The sequence below is a fragment of the Labrus mixtus genome, chromosome 5 (genome assembly GCF_963584025.1).
Source record: "Labrus mixtus chromosome 5, fLabMix1.1, whole genome shotgun sequence".
Taxonomy (NCBI): domain Eukaryota; kingdom Metazoa; phylum Chordata; class Actinopteri; order Labriformes; family Labridae; genus Labrus; species Labrus mixtus.
Genome location: NC_083616.1, coordinates 19,761,657 through 19,783,496, shown reverse-complemented (window position 1 = coordinate 19,783,496; position 21,840 = coordinate 19,761,657). Strand labels below are relative to the sequence as shown.

The 21,840-nt window shown below is 38.5% G+C and overlaps 1 protein-coding gene across 10 annotated transcripts in view; it reads right to left on the bottom strand.

The window, feature by feature from the left end:
* Positions 1 to 21,840, bottom strand: part of kcnt1b (potassium sodium-activated channel subfamily T member 1b) — a 68,967-nt gene that overhangs the window by 26,572 nt on the left and 20,555 nt on the right. For 9 of the 10 annotated variants that reach the window (XR_009673117.1, XM_061038418.1, XM_061038423.1 and 6 more), the window contains exons 3-9: positions 5,422 to 5,501; positions 3,824 to 3,929; positions 3,065 to 3,121; positions 2,883 to 2,931; positions 2,624 to 2,683; positions 758 to 832; positions 351 to 434 (exon numbers count right to left, since the gene is read on the bottom strand). Coding sequence is in view for 9 of the 10 variants with exons in the window: in XM_061038418.1 (XP_060894401.1) it covers positions 351 to 434; positions 758 to 832; positions 2,624 to 2,683; positions 2,883 to 2,931; positions 3,065 to 3,121; positions 3,824 to 3,929; positions 5,422 to 5,501 (511 nt within the window). In the remaining variant the exon portion in view is untranslated. Of the gene's footprint in view, positions 1 to 350; positions 435 to 757; positions 833 to 2,623; positions 2,684 to 2,882; positions 2,932 to 3,064; positions 3,122 to 3,823; positions 3,930 to 5,421; positions 5,502 to 15,708; positions 15,748 to 21,840 lie in introns of all 10 variants that reach the window. The other variant, XM_061038421.1, reaches the window with a different exon arrangement.

Sequence of the window (21,840 nt, the reverse complement as noted above, 5' to 3'; positions counted from 1 at the left end):
AACAGCCAACTAATTAGCCAGGAGGCTAACAATGTTACTGAAACTAATGTGGCTAATAACACTGGCTGAAAAAGGCTTCTTTGCTAAAGTAATGAAATACGATTTGTTTGCAAAAAGTCAGCCAACCAGAAACAGTGAACTTAGAGTGTGTAATTGAATTCTGTTTGTACATCTAATCTAAATCGACACATTCTTATTAATGAGCTGAGGACCTCCAACATGGCCGCCACAGTTTAAAAAAACGTGCCTGAAAAGCCTTCAAAAGAAAACAAAAAGAGGTGTTGTGTGTTGCTCTTCACTTCAATAGAGCTTTAGTTTGTATAGCAGAGTAGCTTCATGTGAATACTTACAATCATGTTCTCCAGGGCGCCTTTGGCTAACCAGCAGTTTAGAAACACAGGGACGAAAATGTTTCTAAGTGGAGCCCAGAAGATCTTTAGGTGGGAGGGGAAGGAAACATGGAAGACGTAAGATTGAAATACAAATCATTTCATATACAATACATGCAATTAGAAATCATTATCTTCATTGCAGAGAAATAAAGGATCATTTCAGTCAGTTTGCAGTATTTGGGTGGTTCAGGTTCAGGTTCCTTTATTTGTACCCATAGATACATCGTGGTGAAATGTTAAATCTGGTATTACGTTATTTTGGCATTGAGGCCTTCAATTAGATCATTGGATTCCTCAGAACAAACTTTGCCTGAAGCCTAAATGAGGACAGATGAAGTGATCAATTGATTAAGTGGATTACTCACTGTGATTATGAATGGCACTGTATTGATCATCTCCAATATGAAGGATATTTGGAAAATCTGCTCCCAAATGTTCCCCTTGAAAGGAAAGTGAAGCAAAAAAAATTAATGAATCCGTTCGAGGAAGTCAGCTGTGACAAGAAAACAAGACAGGAACACAGTATTGTTCATTGTTAGTTTCAGGTCCTTATTATATTCTAATAGCCAAGAGTAATAAACCCTTATTAAAAAAAAGAGGCTACTTTGATCTTATTCAAACAGGGCCAGAGCTGTCCAGTTGAAAAAAGACTCCATCCACCTGTTTCTGTTGTTTGTGCAGCCTTTTAATAATCCTTAGTTACCATCTAACAGTTTAAACAGAAAGATAATTAACAACCATAACCCTTTGTTGTCTATTATCTCTTCACCATAGCTACACTTCCAATGAAGGCTGCACTCTGCTGTTTTCTTTAGACATGTTAACTATAGTTTATTTAAAGCATTGCAATATTACAGGCTGAATTATATCTTCAAATAAGGCCTTACAGGACATCTAAGCTTTTTTATTTGAACAACCGAAAGTTTATCGTCGACAGGACAGGAGACACTTTGCCACTGGTAAAATACAGTGCAGTACAGTTCTAGAACAAAATATAGCATCGCAATTTAACACATTAAAAATATTATTGTAGCCAACTGCAAACTCAGTGAGTGATAAAGAGCGCAGCAAAGTTTCAATCAATCAATCAATCAATCAATTTTTATTTGTATAGCGTCAACTCATAACAAGTGTTATCTCGAGACACTTTACAAGAAGCAGGTAAAATACCTTACTCTTTGTCTGTTAACATTACAAAAGAGCAGGTAAAAAGACCTTACTCATTGTTATGTTACAAGTTTACAAGGTGCAGCTCCGTGGACAATTCTGTTATAGAGATTTTTAAAAAGCTTATCAATCATATGAAAAGTTTCTGGCACCAACACAATTTACAAGGGTACATGTCATTTGCTCCCCATAAAATATTTGTAATACAAGTCCCTGGATACAGACCAAACTGGAAGAAACAAAAAAAAATCAACAACAACAAAAAGACAGCAAGTAATTAAACTCAGCTCAAAATTAAGAAGGTCACCACAGGGAGTGGGGCTGAAATCTGCTCGGCAACCTATCAAAGAGACACTTAAAGTCCCATGGCAACAAAGCTAAAGGGGATAATTCCAAGCTAAGAAAAGCCTCATTTGAGACTTGTGGTACTTGGACTCTGGAAAGATGTCAGCTTGATCTTTAGTAGCTGTGGGGGTGTCGGTACGTTCAATATTCCTGAATGCCACAGGTGATCAAGTGTGAATTTTTGAATGAAAAGCACTCAGGTGAAAACTTAAGATTGCTTTTCTTTAAACTCTTCATTGCTAAGAAATAACGAGTACACAGAAAACAAACACCTTTGCATTATGTCATTAAGAAACTTAACTGCATTTTTGTAAAGTGCGAAATACCTAAAGGGTGCTGTCACTGCATCAGAGAGGTTTCGTGTGACTCTTTGTGTATTGGGTTGTATTCTATCAGTTACACTGTGCGGTGCTTTTTGAATGTAGGTCGTCTAATCAAGATACCGTAAAAAAAAAATGCAAAATGCAAAAAAGCCATCTGCATATTCCATCCCTGCAAATCTGTTCATGTAACTTGTTTCATTGGCAGATAGTTTGATGTCTGAGTCTAAAATTGGCGTCTGAAGTCCTGGCCAGATAGATATTCGATTGTCACCTCGGCACTTTAACTGTCGACCAACACGAGAGCACAAACGAGATGTGCTAGAGTGTGATCAGACTGCTGTTAGACATCGGCATAGATTAAAGAGAGAATCTGTGCACCGTGGACCGGTTCCTCACCTTGTAGCTGAGATATGTGATAAGCATGGTCTCCAAGAAACTGATTAAGGCCACTGACACCTGGAGCAGAGGGGAGAGGGAGATTAATGAACCGAGAAACTGCAAACTCATCGCCTCTGGCTGCTAAACCATCGCAGAGGAGCTCCTCCGCTCTGCAATGCTTTTATCTTATAAACTGCTAGGAGTGTGTTTTGGTTGAAACCTGCATTGAACTTCAGTCCATGCAGTTGGATTTGATTTCTGTGCACTTTACTCTCACCTGGATCGCCCATACAGGAACCCGTCTGTGAACCCAGAAAATCAATTCCCTGTAAAAAAAAAAAAAAAAGAAAACCATGAGAAAGTTTCCTCTCACTCCAGTGCCTCTGCATGCAGTTGCAACCGATAAATTAACACACTACAGCTTCAAATTAGACTTCGTTTAGACAGACCAAAACTTACCAGTTGATTTTTGACGAGTCTGTTGTATTACTCCAACTGTTGTTCCCACATATTGCACTATGTAGAAAAACAGTGACAAAATAGAGGAGTGTGAATGTTTTTTTTAGAAAACATACCCAGCGGGAAAGATTTCCATCAGTTGGTTTTCTGCTAATTAAAAAGAAACTCAGCGTGTGTTTTCAGTCAAGTCACTGGCAGTGAGCATTATGAGGAAGATTTAACTTCCACAAGAATGCACAGAGGGAACAACTTAGCTGTGATATTTGTTGCTCATATGTCATCGTCAGCAAATAAAATTGCTTTTAAACAGATTGTAAAACTCCATCCCAAGACAATGTTTACCAACAAGCAATGTTAGTGGCTTAGATGTTTGGAATACATTTTAAGTATTAGGACTAAATGAAATAAGATTCATCCACTGCTAAGATATCTTTTACATAACTGCTCTATGAACAGACCAATGAGGAAATACTCATGGAAAAAATTCTCCCCAAGTCATCTGGATGGTTTGAAATCAGTAGAAGAAGAAAAGTTAGACAATATAAGAAGTAATGAACTATTAAAGACAAGTGCTGCATAAAAAAAAGGTTTCTCAATATTCATATTTTACCTGAGGCCAGGATGTCAAATGAGTATTTCATAGCAATGAAGATGTTCCACCACACATTATATAATAACAGGCAACTGTACAGACGACGAGGAATCTTAAATAGGGGATAAATGGTAATTGGGTTGGAAAATTCAGAGTCTAACTCTCACCAGGGCTTGTAGTTGGGCTCCTCTGGGTCGTCCAGGCTGACTCTCAGGATGTAGAGGGCACAGGTGAGAATCTTCAGTGAGAAGTTGAAGAGGCGGATTCTCAGGCCTGTGGAGCGACAAAGATTTATCAAATTAATTGCCTAAAAAAGTCAGTTTTTGAGGGGGTGTCAGTTGAAGTCTGTTTCGGTCTCTGGTGATTTGGTCAGAAGACGATCTCTCTGATAATTATCCCACACCTTCAGGCACGTGTCTGCCATCCAAGGGTTTTAAGTTGGAATTCTTGTTTTGATGAGATTGAAGCTCTACTTATCAGTGCATGACTGTACCATCTGTCTCCAACTTTGTGTTGTCTTGCTGCTATGTTTGTCAGATATCTCTTAAAATTGAGACCCGGTTTCTCAACGAGATTAGCCGTCTAAGAAAAGGATAAATTTAAAAAAAAAAGTCCAACCCTGCTGTGATCCAAATCTCCTGCTGACGATAGATGCAGACACATCTCAGATTTTTTTAACTCCAGCTGTTAAAGTTGCACTATATTCCGTTTGTTAAAGGCCTAAAGAGGCTTTCCGTTTGTCAAAGCCCTGAAGCGTGTCTGATGCAGTTCCATGCTGCTCTGGCAAACTGTCACATCTGATTTCTTCTGACGCGTACATTTCAGATCCGCTAAGATTAACACAAAACAACACCCAGCACATTCGTAGGCTCCTAACACGAAGAAGCACAATAAAAAAAAACAACAACATAAATGAGTTATGGGATTGCACAGAAAAAGCCAAGAGGGATACAAACATTTGTGGAATCAGGAATTTCTGTTTGAATAGCTGAAAGCCAATGCTGATAAGCACACACACTAAAATATGCAGAACAAAAATTTGGCTGCAGACATGCTGGCTAGCCAGAGGGTGGTGCTGGTTGTATTCCCTGTGTCCAATCAGACTTTGGAGCCACTAATCACTGGTGACACAACCTCATCAGATGAAGTCAGCATCGATGTTAAAATGATTTGAAACTGGACAAACAAATGGCACTGCGATGGAATAGAAGAGAAGAGCCCCTAAAGCCAAGGGTGACATTCTCATTAGACTCGTTTTATGTCAAAGACTGTGTGGGCTCAGTGAACAATGAGAAGTTAAGGGAATGAAGGGAAGGGAATCTCAGTGCCGTGGATATATCACAAACATATTCTCGTATGACATCGAGTTCCCATGGTGTACATTTTTACAGATAGTTGCAAATGAAAGGCTTCCACACACATGAACCAAAACACTGAGCAGTACCGCGAGATATGTTTGCATTACCAGTCTCATCTCCTTTAGAGAAAAGCGCTGCAGCCCTGCCTTGTTTCTTAGCTAATGAGCCATACTCTTCAGTCCTTTGCTGGATCACCCATAAACAGATTTTCACAATGAGGCAGCAAATGTAATAATGAAACCCCATCTGAGACAGAAATTGGAAATGCGTCATCACGGCCTGCAATTTCCTACATTATGCTTTTATGTGTTCATTTAGCGTTGAGCACTTCTACTGTAGCAGCAAGCCTCTAACCTGTTATGGGAACAGAGGAGAATGGTGTGATGTTCCCCGTCAGCTGTACTTACTTGACCTTTGGTTTTTGATAAAGAAAAGCTTCAGCCTCTCCTTGAAGGTGTTTTCATTGACGTAGAATTCCACCTGCACCCTGCGGGGAAAGGTGACAGATGTCAGTGAGATTGTAGAAAGGTGAGCATGCACATGGAGCCGACTGCCAACATACACGCACACAGAGAACACAAGGAAAATTTGCATTTGCATTGATATTATTTGTTAAAATGGGTCCAGTTACAGGAAAGGTAACAATAAGTAGAAGTGTTTTGTTCTTTAGGTCAATTCAAGCATGCAGTCAGGTTTGCATTCAGGCTTGATCTCAGTTAAACAATTTTAAAACATGATGCACTATAATACAAAAAAAACCTTCAAGGCAATAAAAACAGAACAAACAATTTTCTTTATTTCAAATATGCAAAAACGTTTTAAAATTAAAACCCATAGCCGCAAGATATTTGGTAACACCTGGACATATTATTTATTTTCTTATTGTCATGATACCAAAAACCAAACTACCAAAAAGCAACAATTTGATCCCACTTTCAAGTATCTGTAACAGCCAAAGCCTGAGCCATAAGGGAAGCACAGACCTTCATTTGTTCCAAACACAGATAGGTCTGCTTTGGGGCACACATTAAAAACATAGGTACTGCAGTGTATCGGAGTTTATCCCCCTGTACATGTGTAATACTGCCGATAATACTTACTACAACAACCAATCCACAGCTGACAATCCCAAACAAACAAGCAATTTTATTTCTGCTCATGTAGGCTTTGCTGAGAGCTGCCCTGCCCAGCTGTCTGAGGATTTTTTTGTACCCTTCTGTGTGAGTTTTTCTTTTTTTTTCTTATTTTAAGTTTTACACATTTTCTGGCTTTGGACTCAGTGCAGGAAAGTCAAGTGAAGTCATGCAAGAATTGAATAGAATAGAACCACACATTTCAGAGGTTGGTCTTACTGACAGTAGCAAAAAAAAACAACACACATAATCATCATTTCCTTTTTAACAATCAGCCTAGTAAGAACCATGACATATATTTTCTGGTCCAAATCTCTAAGACTTCTAAGAAAGAAAAAAACAATACTACTACAAAGACAGTTTGAAAATAGATGCAGAGATACATTTTAGTGGCTCCACAAACAGTATTTAGGTGTCTGACATCCTGCTTTAGGGTGCAGAACAATCCCTTGAAATGAGACATTCTTGAAATGATAGAAGACTGCATATCCCAAAGTGTAAGCAATTTCAAGTCTTAGTTAAAAAACACTGTCTCTAGATTATTTTTTTTAGCTGTTTGCAACTTAAAACTGCACTGACGTCAGCATTTATTTTCCGACAGAAACTACAATTTTCATTGGGTTTTATTCTAGCTTTAGTTTCTGACTGAAATCAAATTATCATTGCAGCACCTTCTGTGCCTCTGTTAAGCCCTTTGAATTGCCTCTGTGTTTGAAACGCACAGTAGAAATTGAGCCCTCTTGCCTCATGCCAATGTTAATCATGCCAGTGCTTTAATTGTGTTTTTGTGAAGATTTCCCGGAAAAATGGGGGACAAAGCATGTTCTTAGTGCACAAATAGTACAGAGAAAAGCTTTATATATGCACGTCTCTATCTGTTCCGGTGTGAGTTGAATTATGCAGGTTATTCAATAAATTAAGACCTATTTTTCATACACTGAGATTCGTTTTAATGGTGCACTTGCTGTGAAGCACATGCATACTGTAGAGATATGTCACATACTGAGTTTAAACTGAGGGAAGGGTTTTAATTGTTCGACTGAGACATAAATCCTAGGTGATCAATTTGTGCGTGAAACTAGCATCAAGGGGGCTTAATAATTTCTCTTCACTTATCATATGTTACATAAACATTTAGAAACAAACCACAGACTGTTGTTTTTCATTTGTGCGTCAATCACATTGATTTGGACTATTCTCTTCACATAAAGAAATGAGAACGTGAGCGGACAGTCTGGTTTATATTAGGGACTAACACAAAGTGTGAATTAATAATTGATCACCTCCTGTTTTAAAACTACAGAACCTCAAACCAATCAGCCATGTTTTCTCGTTTATGACACAATTAACGAGAAATCTGACGCTAATCAAGGTTTAGAGAGGAAATAATGGACAAATGGCTTTTGGGGGCGGCGGGGGGGGGGCATGACCAAAATATCACTTACTGTTCGCACGAGTGATGCTCCAACTAGGTGTTTAAGATAAGACATGCATATTAACACCTTGTGTAATGTGGGGAGCTTGTTGTCACTAATGAGCATGGAGGGGGGATAATGATGGTCTCATGGTTCCGGGGGGGGGGGGGGGGGGGAGGCTTAGAGCTTCTACCTTGTCTGACAAGATGATCAAGGGTGCAAGGTGAGAGAGGAGAAAAACGAAAGAGGGTAATTACAGCGGCGTAGTCCTGAAAGAAGAATGTATGTGTAGGTAAAGTGTGTAGGTGGGAAAAAGAACATGAGCATATGCACCATTTTCCTGCAATTCCACCCCCCCTCCCCCCCCCTCCCTCTTCTGGCTGTATTGCCATGGAGACAGCTTCTAAGGCAGGAAATGTTCCCTCATGTGTCTCTGTGTTGTGTTGTTTCCAGTGTATGGAATTAGCTGCAGCCACACGCACAAGGACACATAATGAAACGCTCATCTATAGGCACCAACCATGTGACCACATAAGCAGATTTTATTGGTTGATATATCACCCGAGAAGCAGTTATGGTCTGTCATAAGGACTAATAGTGGCGATCAACACTGCTTGTTGTTTTGACAGTCTTGACTGATGAAACATGGGCAACAGCTACGCAGGCTTCATGTTTACCCAGCTAGAGGAAAGGTAGCTGTGATTACATTTAATAGGACACACGGCAAAACCTGAAACGTGACTCCAAAAAAACTGAGTAATACAATTCTTATCTTATCTTTACATGACAATTGTTGTGGTTTTGGCTTGATAAAACAGGAAAAAGCCTACTGAGCATATAGTGTTTGTTTGTTTGTATTGACAGAATCAGAATCAGAAATACTCGGTCGTTACAGTTGCTCTTAAATATACAATATAGCAGTAGAAAGGCAGGCATGACAACCACATGAGGTGAAGTTTTCCCTGCTCATCTGACTTCTTCAGTGCGAGACATCTTCAGTGTCTGCCTTAAAGTATCCCCCGTTCTGTTGGCTCTGTACAGCATCACATTTATTTAAAAAAATAATAATAATAATAACTATGAAAGAAAAGCTGACTTTAAGCTCAGTTTGAGGTGTTTTCAAATTCACACTGGTTGATCCATATATGCAATTTTAGCAACACTATTTGCATGTCTCTAGGAGTTGTGATGTCCGCATTGTTGCCACTTTCGTAACTTGATTTTGCAACTTATAGACGCCTGAATTGTCATTAAGAGCCTATAAGACAGTTGCTCGTGTTTTTATTATTTGATCAGATTATTTAAATTGTACTCTTCCCCAAAATAAACATAACATACAATATACAGTTTATTTCTATATCTGAATCCGCTCTTTCTATGAGACTTTATTGCAAGAGTATTTACATGCAGCTTTTTTGTTAGCATGCGGATGTGAGCATTCAGTTCAAATCACTGCTGAGTCTACAGCCTCACTGAGCTGCTAGCATGGATGTAGATCTTACATACAGTCTCGGAAACAGATGGGATAGTTTAAATGTTATAATTTAATCATCAATATGAATCAATAATATATTTTTAAAAAAAACAACATTTTTTTATCTCAAATGCTTCTTCTGTTTTTTGTAAATATTTGCGTTATTTCCCAGCCATGCTGTTTCTTTAATATTAGTCTATTTTTACTGTCCTAAAATTGGTGAAGCATTACATAAAGATATCACTTGACCCAATCTGTCCATTAAAATTCTCCAACAAAGCTATAAATGTGCAGTATAGTTAAGATGAGTAAAGAGCCCCTAATGATACAAACATCGAGGTCTTACTGCTACATGTAGGTGAGGGCTCAAGTGCTACCTGGGTGGTTCAAAACACAAACATCACTATTTAATTAAAGTTCATTTAACAAATATACACTGTTACACAAATAGGGACAAATATTCTCAATGTCTGATACTGCACATTAATATATCTTAAGTAACTTAAGGTCACAAAAAGCACTTCTCCCACATCTAACAGCTGCTACTTATAGACTCACTGCAATCCCTTTTAAGTACTCACCCTCATTTCCTCAGGAACTCAGTCAATTGAAAACCAACCCAGCGATTTATGGACATTATTGTCAAATTTAAACACAAGCTGTTTGATTAGCACAGAAACATCTTCAGCAGGTTGGTATCTCTGAACCCCGGAAAGAGCCCCTGAAGTTTAGAGATAGTCAGTCAGGCATGAGCCAGGAATGTTTGCACATGGTCACAATAGATACAGCAGGACTGGATGTCCTCCACTAACTAGTGTGCATGGTATGTTGAGCCTTTATAGCAAACCTTCAGAATGTGTGACAGAGAGTCAATGACAAGTTCATGATCATAAGACAGTAATGAGGGGCAAAAAGAGAGAGGGACATGGGAGGGATTAAGTCCGAACCAGTGCTAACACACACACAAACAAACACCATGAGCATTTCCAGTTATTGGATTACAATTTCATGCACCTTGCAACAAACAGACTGCTCTGTGAATAAACCTCAAACAGCTTGTTGACCTCAGGATAATATGTTAGACAGAACTAAGCTGTTCAAACGGCTGTTTCGATTCTTGTGCTGGAATATATATATATATATATATGCCAGATGTTGTGAACCATATGGAATATTGTCAGAATTCTTTAAACGGCAGACATTGCACCCAGGGATACATTGATAGTGGGAATTTCAAGAGGAAATGGTGGACAATGGTGCTCATGCATGCTCAAAGCAGCAATCATTTCCTGAAGCATCTTGTAGCATTATGACTTGTGGGAGCCAATATACAGTGTGCATCTGGCTGCCCCAAAATCAGCATTGTGAACATAAAGTACCCATGCCTGAATTAAGAAATTACCACAAGTGTTGGCATAGCAACTAGGGTGGTAAATATCAGCCCTGTTGATCTCTGACCAATCAGGTAGTTTAAGTTAAACTGCTCAACATGCTGTCGTTGTGATACTGTCTAGGCTTCAGAATCCAGAATCATCACACAGACCTGCACATTTTCATCCTGTCTTTTAAAAGAGACAACAGTCTTTCCCTTTACGGCCTGAGTACTATTTTTTTTTTCTTTTTTCAGATCCCGGGTTTGCTCTGCACTCCGTCTGACACAGCAAATAGTTTAAAATAGAACATTTTACCGTGCAGCACCCTCAATGTGTGCGTGATGTAGAAGCTGCTGAGACTCTAAAAATATTCCACTTGGATGTGAATATTCAAAAGTGCTGGCAACTTTGTTATCCTCTGCTTCTGCTCAGCAAGCTGCACCTCAAGCTTCCCCTGAGGAAGATACTTGTCCAGAAAGAGTTGAATGGGCTTCAGGCCAGACATGTGTAAATAGAAGCTTTGAAAGGGATTTGTTAAATGGATATTGATGGAAGGAACCTTAAGAGGGAAATGTTACAGTTTCTGTTATTAACTGTGAAAGGGAGGATAATCCCCACAATTGAAGTGGATGGTCTACAGACAATAAAGAGCATATCCACTGAGGCGTCCATACACTAAGCTGCTGAATTGGTAAATAGGGTCTAGGCAATTCTTTATGTGTGTACATGGTGTGTTTACTACCCTGTTGGAAGTTAAAATAGATTCAACTTTCTGTCAACTGAGATTAAGATTTTATAGAGGGAAATTGGTGAATAGTTAAATAACAAACTAGGCAGTCCACAATAAAAGCCAATTTACATTGATGAAAATACCAAAGAGTCAAATCCACAAAATGACCAACCCACCCAGAACACTCTCAAAACGTTAAAGACTGAGAGGAGGATGGCTGAATGACAAACAGGATTGTCAACAGATTTTAAAATCTGTTTTGCGAAGGCGTCTGAATTTTGATGGGAAACTGTTTCACAACGGTTCCGAACTACAATAAGTATCAAAGCCAAACAAACATCGCTTTGGGGTCAGACAGATTGGTTCACGTCATTATCTGGGTCTTTTATTGAGACCGGGGAAGGTTTTGAAAATTCCCAACATACTGGGCATCAAAGTATAAATAGTAAAGCCCAGAAAGAGGCAGCTGAAGCTAAATTTACTCTGTCTGAGAAAACGTCTGAACAAAAAAAAAAAGAAACTATACTTCAGAGGGAAACAGAAAGCCTGTGAGGCCATTTTCTTGTCTGTGAAGGTGACAAATCAAAGGGCAGCAGCAACTGACAGCTAAATTGCTGCGGGGCATGGGCCTTATCTTTGACATGCAGCAATTTCCCAAAGAGAAATGGTACAGAGACTATAAAATTATCAGATAAACAAGTGCTTTGAGACAATTTAATAGGAACTTGATGTAATGACATTGATGATGAACGAGGCCTCCAACATATCTGATTCTCTTCTCTGCAATACATTCAGTTTAAATGGTGAAGGCATGATTCTCCCCTGAATGTCAACCTGTTTTGTTTTTCCACACAAAAAAATTAAGCTTATTTCATTTAACATCTAATGTTTAATACTAAAATAAAGGTTAGGTTTATAACGTTTATAATGTGTTTTTCTCTAAATTTGCAAGCAGATCTTAAACCTAAAACTGTACAAATAAAAAGTAAGGCATGGATGTTTAAAAACAGAAGAAAAATGCAAATTGAAAAAAAGTGACTGAATAAGTAGTTGAGCATCTTGTTTTCAAATGTGAAGCCAGAGCAGAATGGTATTAAAACTGCATTCATTCTAATGGCCACCAGTAGGGGGCAACTTCATTGGCTTAAAATAAAAAAATCTATTGTATGCAAACCAGAAGATCAAAACTTTTCAGTTCATTTACTACCACAGTGAACATTTATTAATACGTTCATTGTTTCAATCAGTAGTTTCAAGTTGTTTTCAGTACAGCACCGTGTTCACTTTATACTTTCTGGTCATATTTACAAAACAATGGACAATAAAGCAGGGAACACTTAACTTTGACCCTGTCATCCAAATATGCCAAAATGGCAAATTAAAAAAAACAAGTCTGTTATCAGAATAGATGACATGAATGACCTCCACTTCTTCATACACATTACATTTTTAATAAAGCTTTTTAGGAATAATAAAGAAGCTGATTTGTTGACGCTTTAAACTCAAGTCTAAATGTGTGAATGGAAACTGTGTGGAAAAAAATTAATTACTTGGAACTAAAGTGTGGGGCATTAATTTCATATCTGTGTGCTTTACAAGCTTGCACACTTAACTGTGAAATGCCCTAAAAACGTTCAACTCACTTTTAAAAAATGTGTCTAGTCTACTTCAACAGTACCCCTTCAGTAAAAGCGCTCCTAACCCATCAGCTACTCTGCACCCAGTCCTGAGATACTGTGGCTTTATTATGATCACATAAATGCCTTTTGAAAAGACTACAGCAGGAAATCAGCATTTTCAAGGCCCTATACGCATGAAGCCTTCATAAAAGAAGAACACAACATTTATTTCAAATTGAGTTACAGAAAATGTTCAACCTTAATTTCAATATTGCACAGTGCATATCTTCACTCTAATGTTACCGATACACACAAGAATGATTTTGTTCTAAATCCTGTTACCTACCATGTCTCTTTATCGAGCTCCTCCATACTGAGAAGAACATGCACAGTCTGAAACCAAACACTGTGGTTTTCTGAGTATGCAGTGGCAAACGTTCACTTTCATCGCATGTCACTTCCTGTGATATTATAAAAGCAGCTCAAACCTTCAACCACAGGACATATGAAGTGTTATGTCAGACCGTTTGGGTGATTTGTGCCAAGTGATCACTGACAACGTGTTACAAGGTTCACAAAGCGAACAGTGTAGCACACTACATCAGGGTTTACATCATGCATAGCACAAAATGCTCTATATTCTGTCAGAGAGGATCCCTGCTAAAGACGATAACAGCGGTGAAGGGAGGACTTGCATGTCAGCATATATGCTTATAGCTCTCCACTTAGCATGTCCCAGTGGATAACAATCTACTTTCCAACACAGCCCCCATTGAACACGACACTTAAGCTGCAGCCCACCACAGCTGAGTGGTGAGACCTCTGATACTGACCTGAAAAACTACCGGCAAGTACTGACAATATGATGGTTAGAAAAGCAAGTGACTGTCAGACAGTAATAAAATAATGGCAGAGAAAATATTTATAATTCATTTGACTTATTTAATAGAAAAACATGGGGGCTGTTCTGTTGGTAAATGTTTCATTAAGGATAAGTTACAGATTCAAGAGGTTTGTTTTTGGCTCCTGAGACAAATTTCAGTTTTATTTATGTCACAATTCATTGCTTTTCAATAACTTATTTATGTATCGCATAAAGATGCCGCTTTGTTACTGTCTCAAACTAGCAAATCGTAGAGGCAAATACCCAAAAGCTGAGGGAAGCACACTAGCGTACAAACCCTGAGTTATTAGAGGAACCGGAACAGAAAATCTTGAGCTTTAGGAGTATGAAAGTGAATAAAGGTGATATGACGTGAAGCATCAGCTGAGAGAATTTAAAAAAACAGTGGTATCCTGACACTTGTAGTTTAATCAAACTGTGCAGGAGTTAGTTTAGCTCTGCCAAGGTTGGTTTGTTTTTTGACAATAAATGATGTCGTGTTATGATTGATTGAATGTTTTTTTAAATGTCAAAGTATTAAACCTCTGGTGATGAAGAGGTGTCATTTCTCCAACAAAAAACAAAGCAAGTAGAAGTGACACCAAGACAGACCTATAATATAGAGTTTTACAGTTTACCTTTTAACGCTTTGATACTCAGGGTAATAAAATAGTCCTAAAACATGGTTTTATATTTTGGTCTTATCGATGTTTGTTTGCCTTTCAGCACTTGGCTGCATTTTACATTGCTGTTGTTTCCACTCCAGTGGCCGTGGTTTTCATGGATGCCATTGTATACTCTGTGTCCAATTTACTTGGTTGATAGGTAATCACAGCCAATCACAATCTGCCTTTCATGCCTCATTGTTTCTCATTCTTTTCACATTAATTCAACGCAAAATTGGAATAGGTACTGATTAATTGACAGCTGACTTCCCTACCTGTCATGAACCCAAATCAAAATCCTGATTTCCAAACTGATGGTTAAATCCATTGCACCTGAACAGCTGTAGGACTAGCAGTCCCATTTTTATTCCGTCCAAAGCTCATGGGCAGCCCACTTCAGCCATAAATCAATGTGTAAGTTATAAATAAATAAGAATTTAGCAAAATGGGCTCTGTTATAATGATTAATGATGTTTTCTGGTGCCTTTGCAAAACAAGCAACGCAGAGTTATTTGCTGCAGTTGGACACCAACAAGGTGGAGCACACACTAGCCATTTAGTTCAGTAAAACATTTCAGCCAAAAAGGGTCAGAAAGAGAGAACCACTTCAACAAATTCCCCCAAAATTCAATTTTCACTGTGAATGACTGGTTTGGCCTTTAGATTGCACAACCCTATGCCACCACCTCTTGACAGCTTGGGTGTTGCAGAGGATTCCCAATTGCCAAAGTGAAGGCAATTTAAACCTGAATTGACTCTAAATGTATTACACAACAGTGCTATAGACATTCTTATGATCAGTGACTCAGCAGCATGCACAGACACAGTAAGAACAGAACAAACAACTCACACGTTGGTGTTATTAACACCTATTTCATCACGAAACGTAATGATTTCAGAGCCTGTCATCTCTGCTCACATGAATGCTTCAAGCCCTGATCTTACGAATTGACATTACTGACAGAGTGAAGACTAGTGCAAACAATCAGTCAAGAAACAGATAATACACCTAGAATTATGTGATATATAAAAAAGGCTGCCTTTTCACCATTTCCTGTGGTTTGGCCAAATGAGAACAAATCTGTGTAAAACTGCTTCTAATCAGCTTCTTTGTATCTTTGCCGTGACAAATGTTGAAAAGGGAGCCACAAATAGAGGTTTTATTTTCTGCATTCTTCGCCATAACCTCAACAGACAGTGCTTTCTACAGGTACTGTAATGTAATGTAACCTCCACACACGCTCAAGGCATGATTTCCACATCCAGTCTATGCACAACCCATAGTGTATGATACATGTGTGATTCAGTGCTTGCAAACTTTTTTTCCCCCAACAGTCCAGTGCACAGTTTCCATTTCAGACACAATCCATGCCATGCAAGCATGATGCTACCAGGGACTTACTGGGCATTGGTTGAGTCCATACTGTACTCCTCTTGATACCTGGACGCAGCACACATGGACACAGATAGGCAAAGGTTAGGAGAGAGTGGGGGCAAGGAAAGCAGGGAAAAGGAAGGAGAAGAAGCCACTCAGGATGCCAATGCAAATTATTTGCATTCACTTGCATCTTGAGACAAAATGCAACCACTTTATAACCTTCAGCTAGATTAAACAACCCTCTGTGCAGCAGGAATGTCAAAGATTGGATCTGATACCATGAATTATAGATTTCTTTGGGGAAAGATCAGTAAAAACCTTGGAATTTACACAAAACATTGGCGTACAACATACTTAATGTCACAGACGGTTGTGTCAGATCCATTGTTTGAGCAGCTGCTTCCTACTGCACAGTGAACGGGTCTTTTCAGCCAAGGTGTCACCTTAAGGACTCCTCTTAGAGATAAATATTAACATTAACACTGGAAATTTGCGGTATCTCAGCTTGATGAAAGATACAAAAGGTAATTCTTGGCTATAAATAAACAGCTGACAAGGAAATTAAAAAAAAAAACATACATGAAGTTAATCACAGAGAGCGCTTTGGTCGACTAACAAACAGATGGGACACTTAATGCAAACCACAGGGGACCAGGGGACACACCTTCTTAGTCAATCTCATAGGTTACCATATTGAGATGACCATGGAGAAAACACTGAGGGAACTGACAGACGGAGAGACATACCCAGATATTGATCGCAATGACTGACAAATAGACACTTGTAATGGGCTGGGGATCAAAAGTTACACACAGTTTCTTTTGTGCACCCTTAAGCTATGACTCCTTTTTGAAACTGAAGCCTATAAGCAGAGTTTGAAAAAGTTGAGGAATCAAATAGTTTGTTTTTAATGTTTTCTTTGAAGACATATTCATTTAAAAAAAAAAAAAAAGGCAGATAATTGGAAAGCAACAGGTAGAACAGGACAATGTGAACTTTGTGGCTGAGCAAGAATCAAGAAGCAAAAAGCAAGAAGACCTTATGAATTATTGCTGCATTCTCTTAATATGATATAGTTCAAGAGGTCTAGTACCATGCCAGATGGATTCCACCAATAAAAAAGAGCCATCATTACTGTTATTTAAGTTTGTGGGGAAAAAAAGATTCACAATTGCAATTTCATAATTTCTACGATTCTTAATCCATTCAAAACGTCCTAAAATCGTCCTTTCATTCATCATAAGTAACACACCATATGCCACCAGCTGGAGCTGAATTAAGTGGAACAACGGCCAGCAACTGCTGACTAATGCACACAGCGTCACTTTATATAACAGCATCCTTTAGTCTGTTTGATTTCAAAAGGCATGCACCGCTAAACAGTCATCAAGACTGAAGGCTTTAGAATCTTCAGATTTACAATCCTGTTTTTATTTTTTCACTGGCAAATACCTGGCTTAACCAACACATTTGATTCATATTAAAGTATTTTGCAAGTTTATAGGATTAATAAACGTTATTGTTTTAGGTTTCCTCAGTGTATTTTACATTATTAAAATGAGCTGATAAAAACATTCCAAATATAATAGCTGCATTATCTTGACCACATTTTATTGAGCTTTTTTTTCTTCTTAAAATAAATGGTAAATGCAACTAAGTTCAACAAAGTTCCCTTATCCCTTTAGACAGAAAAAAAGAATAGTCAAAAGAGATTTTAGAAAAACAGCTCTTCGTCTGTGAACTATTCTCTATAAAATGTCTGACATTTCACTGTGTTATTGACATTCAGTCCTGATAGAGGAACAGTTATTATTCTTCGACAACAATGGTTAATGGCTTATTTAATTACAAATACCATGTCATGCCATTCAGGCACTTTGGTTGGTTTGTTTGAGGTTTTTAAGTGTGAGTATAAATGCAAACCAATGCAAAGCACATCTAAAAATAACAAATTTCAGCAGAAGCAGATCATTACAAATATTTTTTAGGTTGGCATCCCTGAATCTTTAAAATTATTAAGTTGTCGGTCAGAAAAAAAGAAAAAAACCTGAGCAAATGCGTGTTGTTAGGTCATTATTTGGCATTTGGGAATTACTAAAAAGTTTCTGACACAACCTACATCATCATCCCATTAACGCCATTTGAAATGTACTAATGGAGAGTCCATTAAACCCAGGAAGCAGCTGGGTCACAGGAGAGGACCTGTACCATTGTCAGTACTTCATCAAGAGCTATTTGAAATTTCAACAGCATAGCAAAGTCGGTTGTTGTGGTCCCCAGGACCCAATAAAATATTCAGCTGTGGAACTCCTATACAGTCAAACGGCTTTTAGTGAAACCTTGACAAGAGAGAAACATCCACAATGTTAAGTCATAAGTACCATCTTCCAAACCTACCACAAGAAAGATTAAATATGTTTATTTTGTGAAATAATTAACATTAGAGAAGGGCTGTGAGTAAGTATGATTTTCATTCTGATAAAAAAAATATTATTTGATTGGTTCCTTTGTCTAAAAATGTCCAAAATGTGTTTTAAGAATCAGATTGGTGTTTCCGTGGAAACAAACATCCTCAAGGTGTGTGTTTCCAAAAATCTTTCATAGAGTTAGAGGGGCAAAGGAACAGAAAGTAAGAAATAAGTTGTAAGGTGATAATTTTCCTTGTGTTCTTGAACATTACTGAAAGTCATTTATTGATTTCCCAGTGTTCAGTGATTGTTTAATAGTAGCTCTATGTCTGCCAGGGACTGTTAATGAACTGGAAATCATCTAGGGTTCATAGTTATTCGTAATTCATGGAACATTTTATATTTTTGAAAAACCCATTCAATAAAATATCAAATTATTTTAATTTTACGATTGACTTCTTGTGCACGAGTGAAATAAAAGGTAAAAAAAAATATGGATCTATCAGATAACAGCCAAGAAATATCTGTATTGAAGTATGAACGTGAGACAGCATTTGTTATTTTACAGCTTTTAAATTGTAAAGCTTGCTCAGAGGTGAAATAAAGTAATTAGGAAATTATTAGTCAGCTAATGAGGGATGCTGTACATAACAACCAGATAAGCTACGGCTCACTGTCCATTTGATGGCTATTTTACAACAGCTTAATGGGCAGTAAAGATGCTATCATGCTAAGAGCTTTAGCAGTATAAAAGCTAAGATAAACAGATGTGCCCTTTCGATCTATAAGCTTTCAACAGATACAGTCAACACACTGACTCTGTTGCTGCCTTTATTTCATCATAAAAACAATAATATTCATGCAGCTAGCATCACTCTGCCCTTCATGCCTTACTTCAATAACACTAAATCACATCCAAGACTGATCCTCACCTCTCTGCAGCAGGTATGGAATCCTGCGTATGAGCTGAGCAACTTATCCAGCAAGTACAGATCGACCCAAAGTGTGCTTTCAATTTGCTGTCAGTGAGAAGTGCCTGACTGACTGACTGACTGAAAGTGGGATGGCCTCACACACATACACTCGCGTATCCCATCTCTGCGGCAATTTCAAGGGCAAATGGGATATGTAGTTTTCCATCTGTTAACCTGCGTCGGGAAGCTTGCCAACATTTTTTCACACACTACAGCTCCCATACTGTTCCTCACATGTCCCACAGACAGCTCAAGTTCTACTTGCCAAAAATATGACAAGTCTCACAGGGTAACTTAACACCTGGTTAAGAAGCAACACCAAAAGCAGAGTTCCTGTTGCAAACAACCAAAACAAAAAAGAAGACTACAAAACGTTCTTGCCCTTAGCATCATTATTCTGACCATACCCTTGGCCCTGTACATATTAAAGTATCTTTATAAACATCTGTGGACAAAATCCTTCACACCTACTTACTTTACCTTCCTCATATAATGTACCTGAATCTGAATGGCTGCAAATTGTCCTTAAAACATTATAATAGAACACCTCAAACTTGGTTCAGGTCAACAGCAAAATATCAGTTCTAAATCTGTCTGCAGGTATGTCAAACTGTAGGTAAACATGGCAACAGCACCTTTGTGCTAGCTACAGCAGCTCTTACTTCCTTACACCTAAACAGGTTATTCCAAATAACTTTAAAGGTCCCATATTCTGCTTTTTCTGGTTTTATATGCTCTTGTGTGTTTTCCAAGTGTCCTGTGCATGTTTAGGCACATCTATGTGCAAAAATTCAAAGTCCGCGGAAACGCGGCTTCTCCTACCTCCTCCTGTTAGCTGTAGCATTAGCCGAATGTAACGCTCGGTTCTAGCCCCCCTCGATAAAAATGTGTCAGTCCGACGTCATTGTCAGTGTGATATCACTGATCTAAGCCCATTGGCTTGTTGTGGAAAGCCCAGCAGCTCATGTTGCACGCCCGTTAACTTCTGTAGCACGCCCACGATATGCCGTAGCCTGCGGTAGCACAGTAGTGCTAAGGTGCTAATGTTTTTGCTCCCCTCGGAGCCAAAGTGGCTGCATTCCCAATATGGTAAAAGAGGCGGGACATTTCCGAGAACCGTGCTCAGCAACTGACCAATTACGGCAGAGCCGACAGGCCGACCAACCAGATCAGACTTGGCACACGTGGGGACTCTGAACGTGGTCACTTCAGAGCGTTACAGAGAGAGTCAGAAGCGAGCCGATGCATGGAGCGGCAGTACATGAAAACAGACACTTTTTTCTAACTTTATCTATTGTGAATATACTTTAGTAGGTACATAGAATAAATATACAAACCCCAAAAAGGGCATAATATGGGCTCTTTAAAATAATGGAAATATAGAAAAAACACTAAGTAAAATATGGTAAAATATGGCCATAACAAATAGTATGGTACAAGCACTAGTTTTTCTTTTGGCCTCTCAGTGCCCAAACTGATGACAAACTTCAAATTGTATGTCATTGAACGTATACCAATTTAATATCTCAGTAGAATTTTCAATAGTTTTACTATATTGTGTTTCACTATAATAGATATTATAGCCAATCCCTGTTGATGCCTTGATCACTTATTGATAGAATAAGTCTGCGATTTTAAGATCTGACAGATTTACGACTTGATGATTCTGGCATTCCAGAGAGTTCTCTATAAAGCACTGTCATCCAATCAGATTGGTCCTTTCTTTCCTCAAAAGTAATTCAGATTTTAATTGTCTGTGTTGCTGCTACTCTGCACTCTGCACAGCCAAGCCAAGGTTGTGAGTTTTTTTTTCTTGGACCAGAATAGAGCTGACAGTGTTAGCTGTTGATTTTGGAAGCTTCAGTCAAATCACCCCACATTATCAGCTCTGTAATTGATTCTCTGCTAGCTAATGCTCTTAAAGAGCAGGAGAAGACAAGTGAGATGGTGACTGTGATCGATAATTTGGCCTGTATGTGCAAGGGTACATATAAACATGTTATATAGGACACACGGCAAGGCATACGCTCACAGTATCATGGTGTTACAGAAACTTAACTACAGGCCACTAGCATGCATTCTGAAATCTGTTCCTCCTCTGATATGGAAGGTCTTTTTAGTTCACTTTGCATAGGGACGTAACAACCAGGGCGCTCGTTATTTTCAACTCTCCAATCAACTGCTGAGAGATGTCAGCCTCCTGGTTTAATGAACTAAGATGGACAACATGTAATTTAACCCAAGGGCTACATTAGAAACCCCTCATTAAACCTCAGGACACTCAAAGCGAAATGAAAGCATAATTGTTCTGCGAAAGCAGGGCGCTATAAATAAACAATAGACAAAAGGGAGGAGGAGGACACATACTTTTTTCTGTGCCATTAAAAAATGGATGTGTCGTACAAGTATTTACCACCACAGTGTAATTAAGCAGCAGAGTAATATGAAGAAGAATTCAGCTGGAGCGTTTTTTTAAGAGGCAGAGAAACTACTCCATGAACAATAAAAACTTGATGTCTTGGAGAGCAGCCACGATAAGGCCAACATCTTACCATGAAGAGAGGATGCACTTTTTGAGATTTAAACAAGAAGAGCACAAGAGGTTTGCAAAGTAGTACATCTCATTAGTTGACTCCAGTGAGCTGCTTCGCCTTTATTCCATCTACATTAATCTTATCATTTAATGAAACCGAGCACGTGACCATTACTTTCTCTTATTTCCCAACAGACCGCTGCTGCTGCTTACACCAAAGGGAAATCTCATTTAGCTTCTG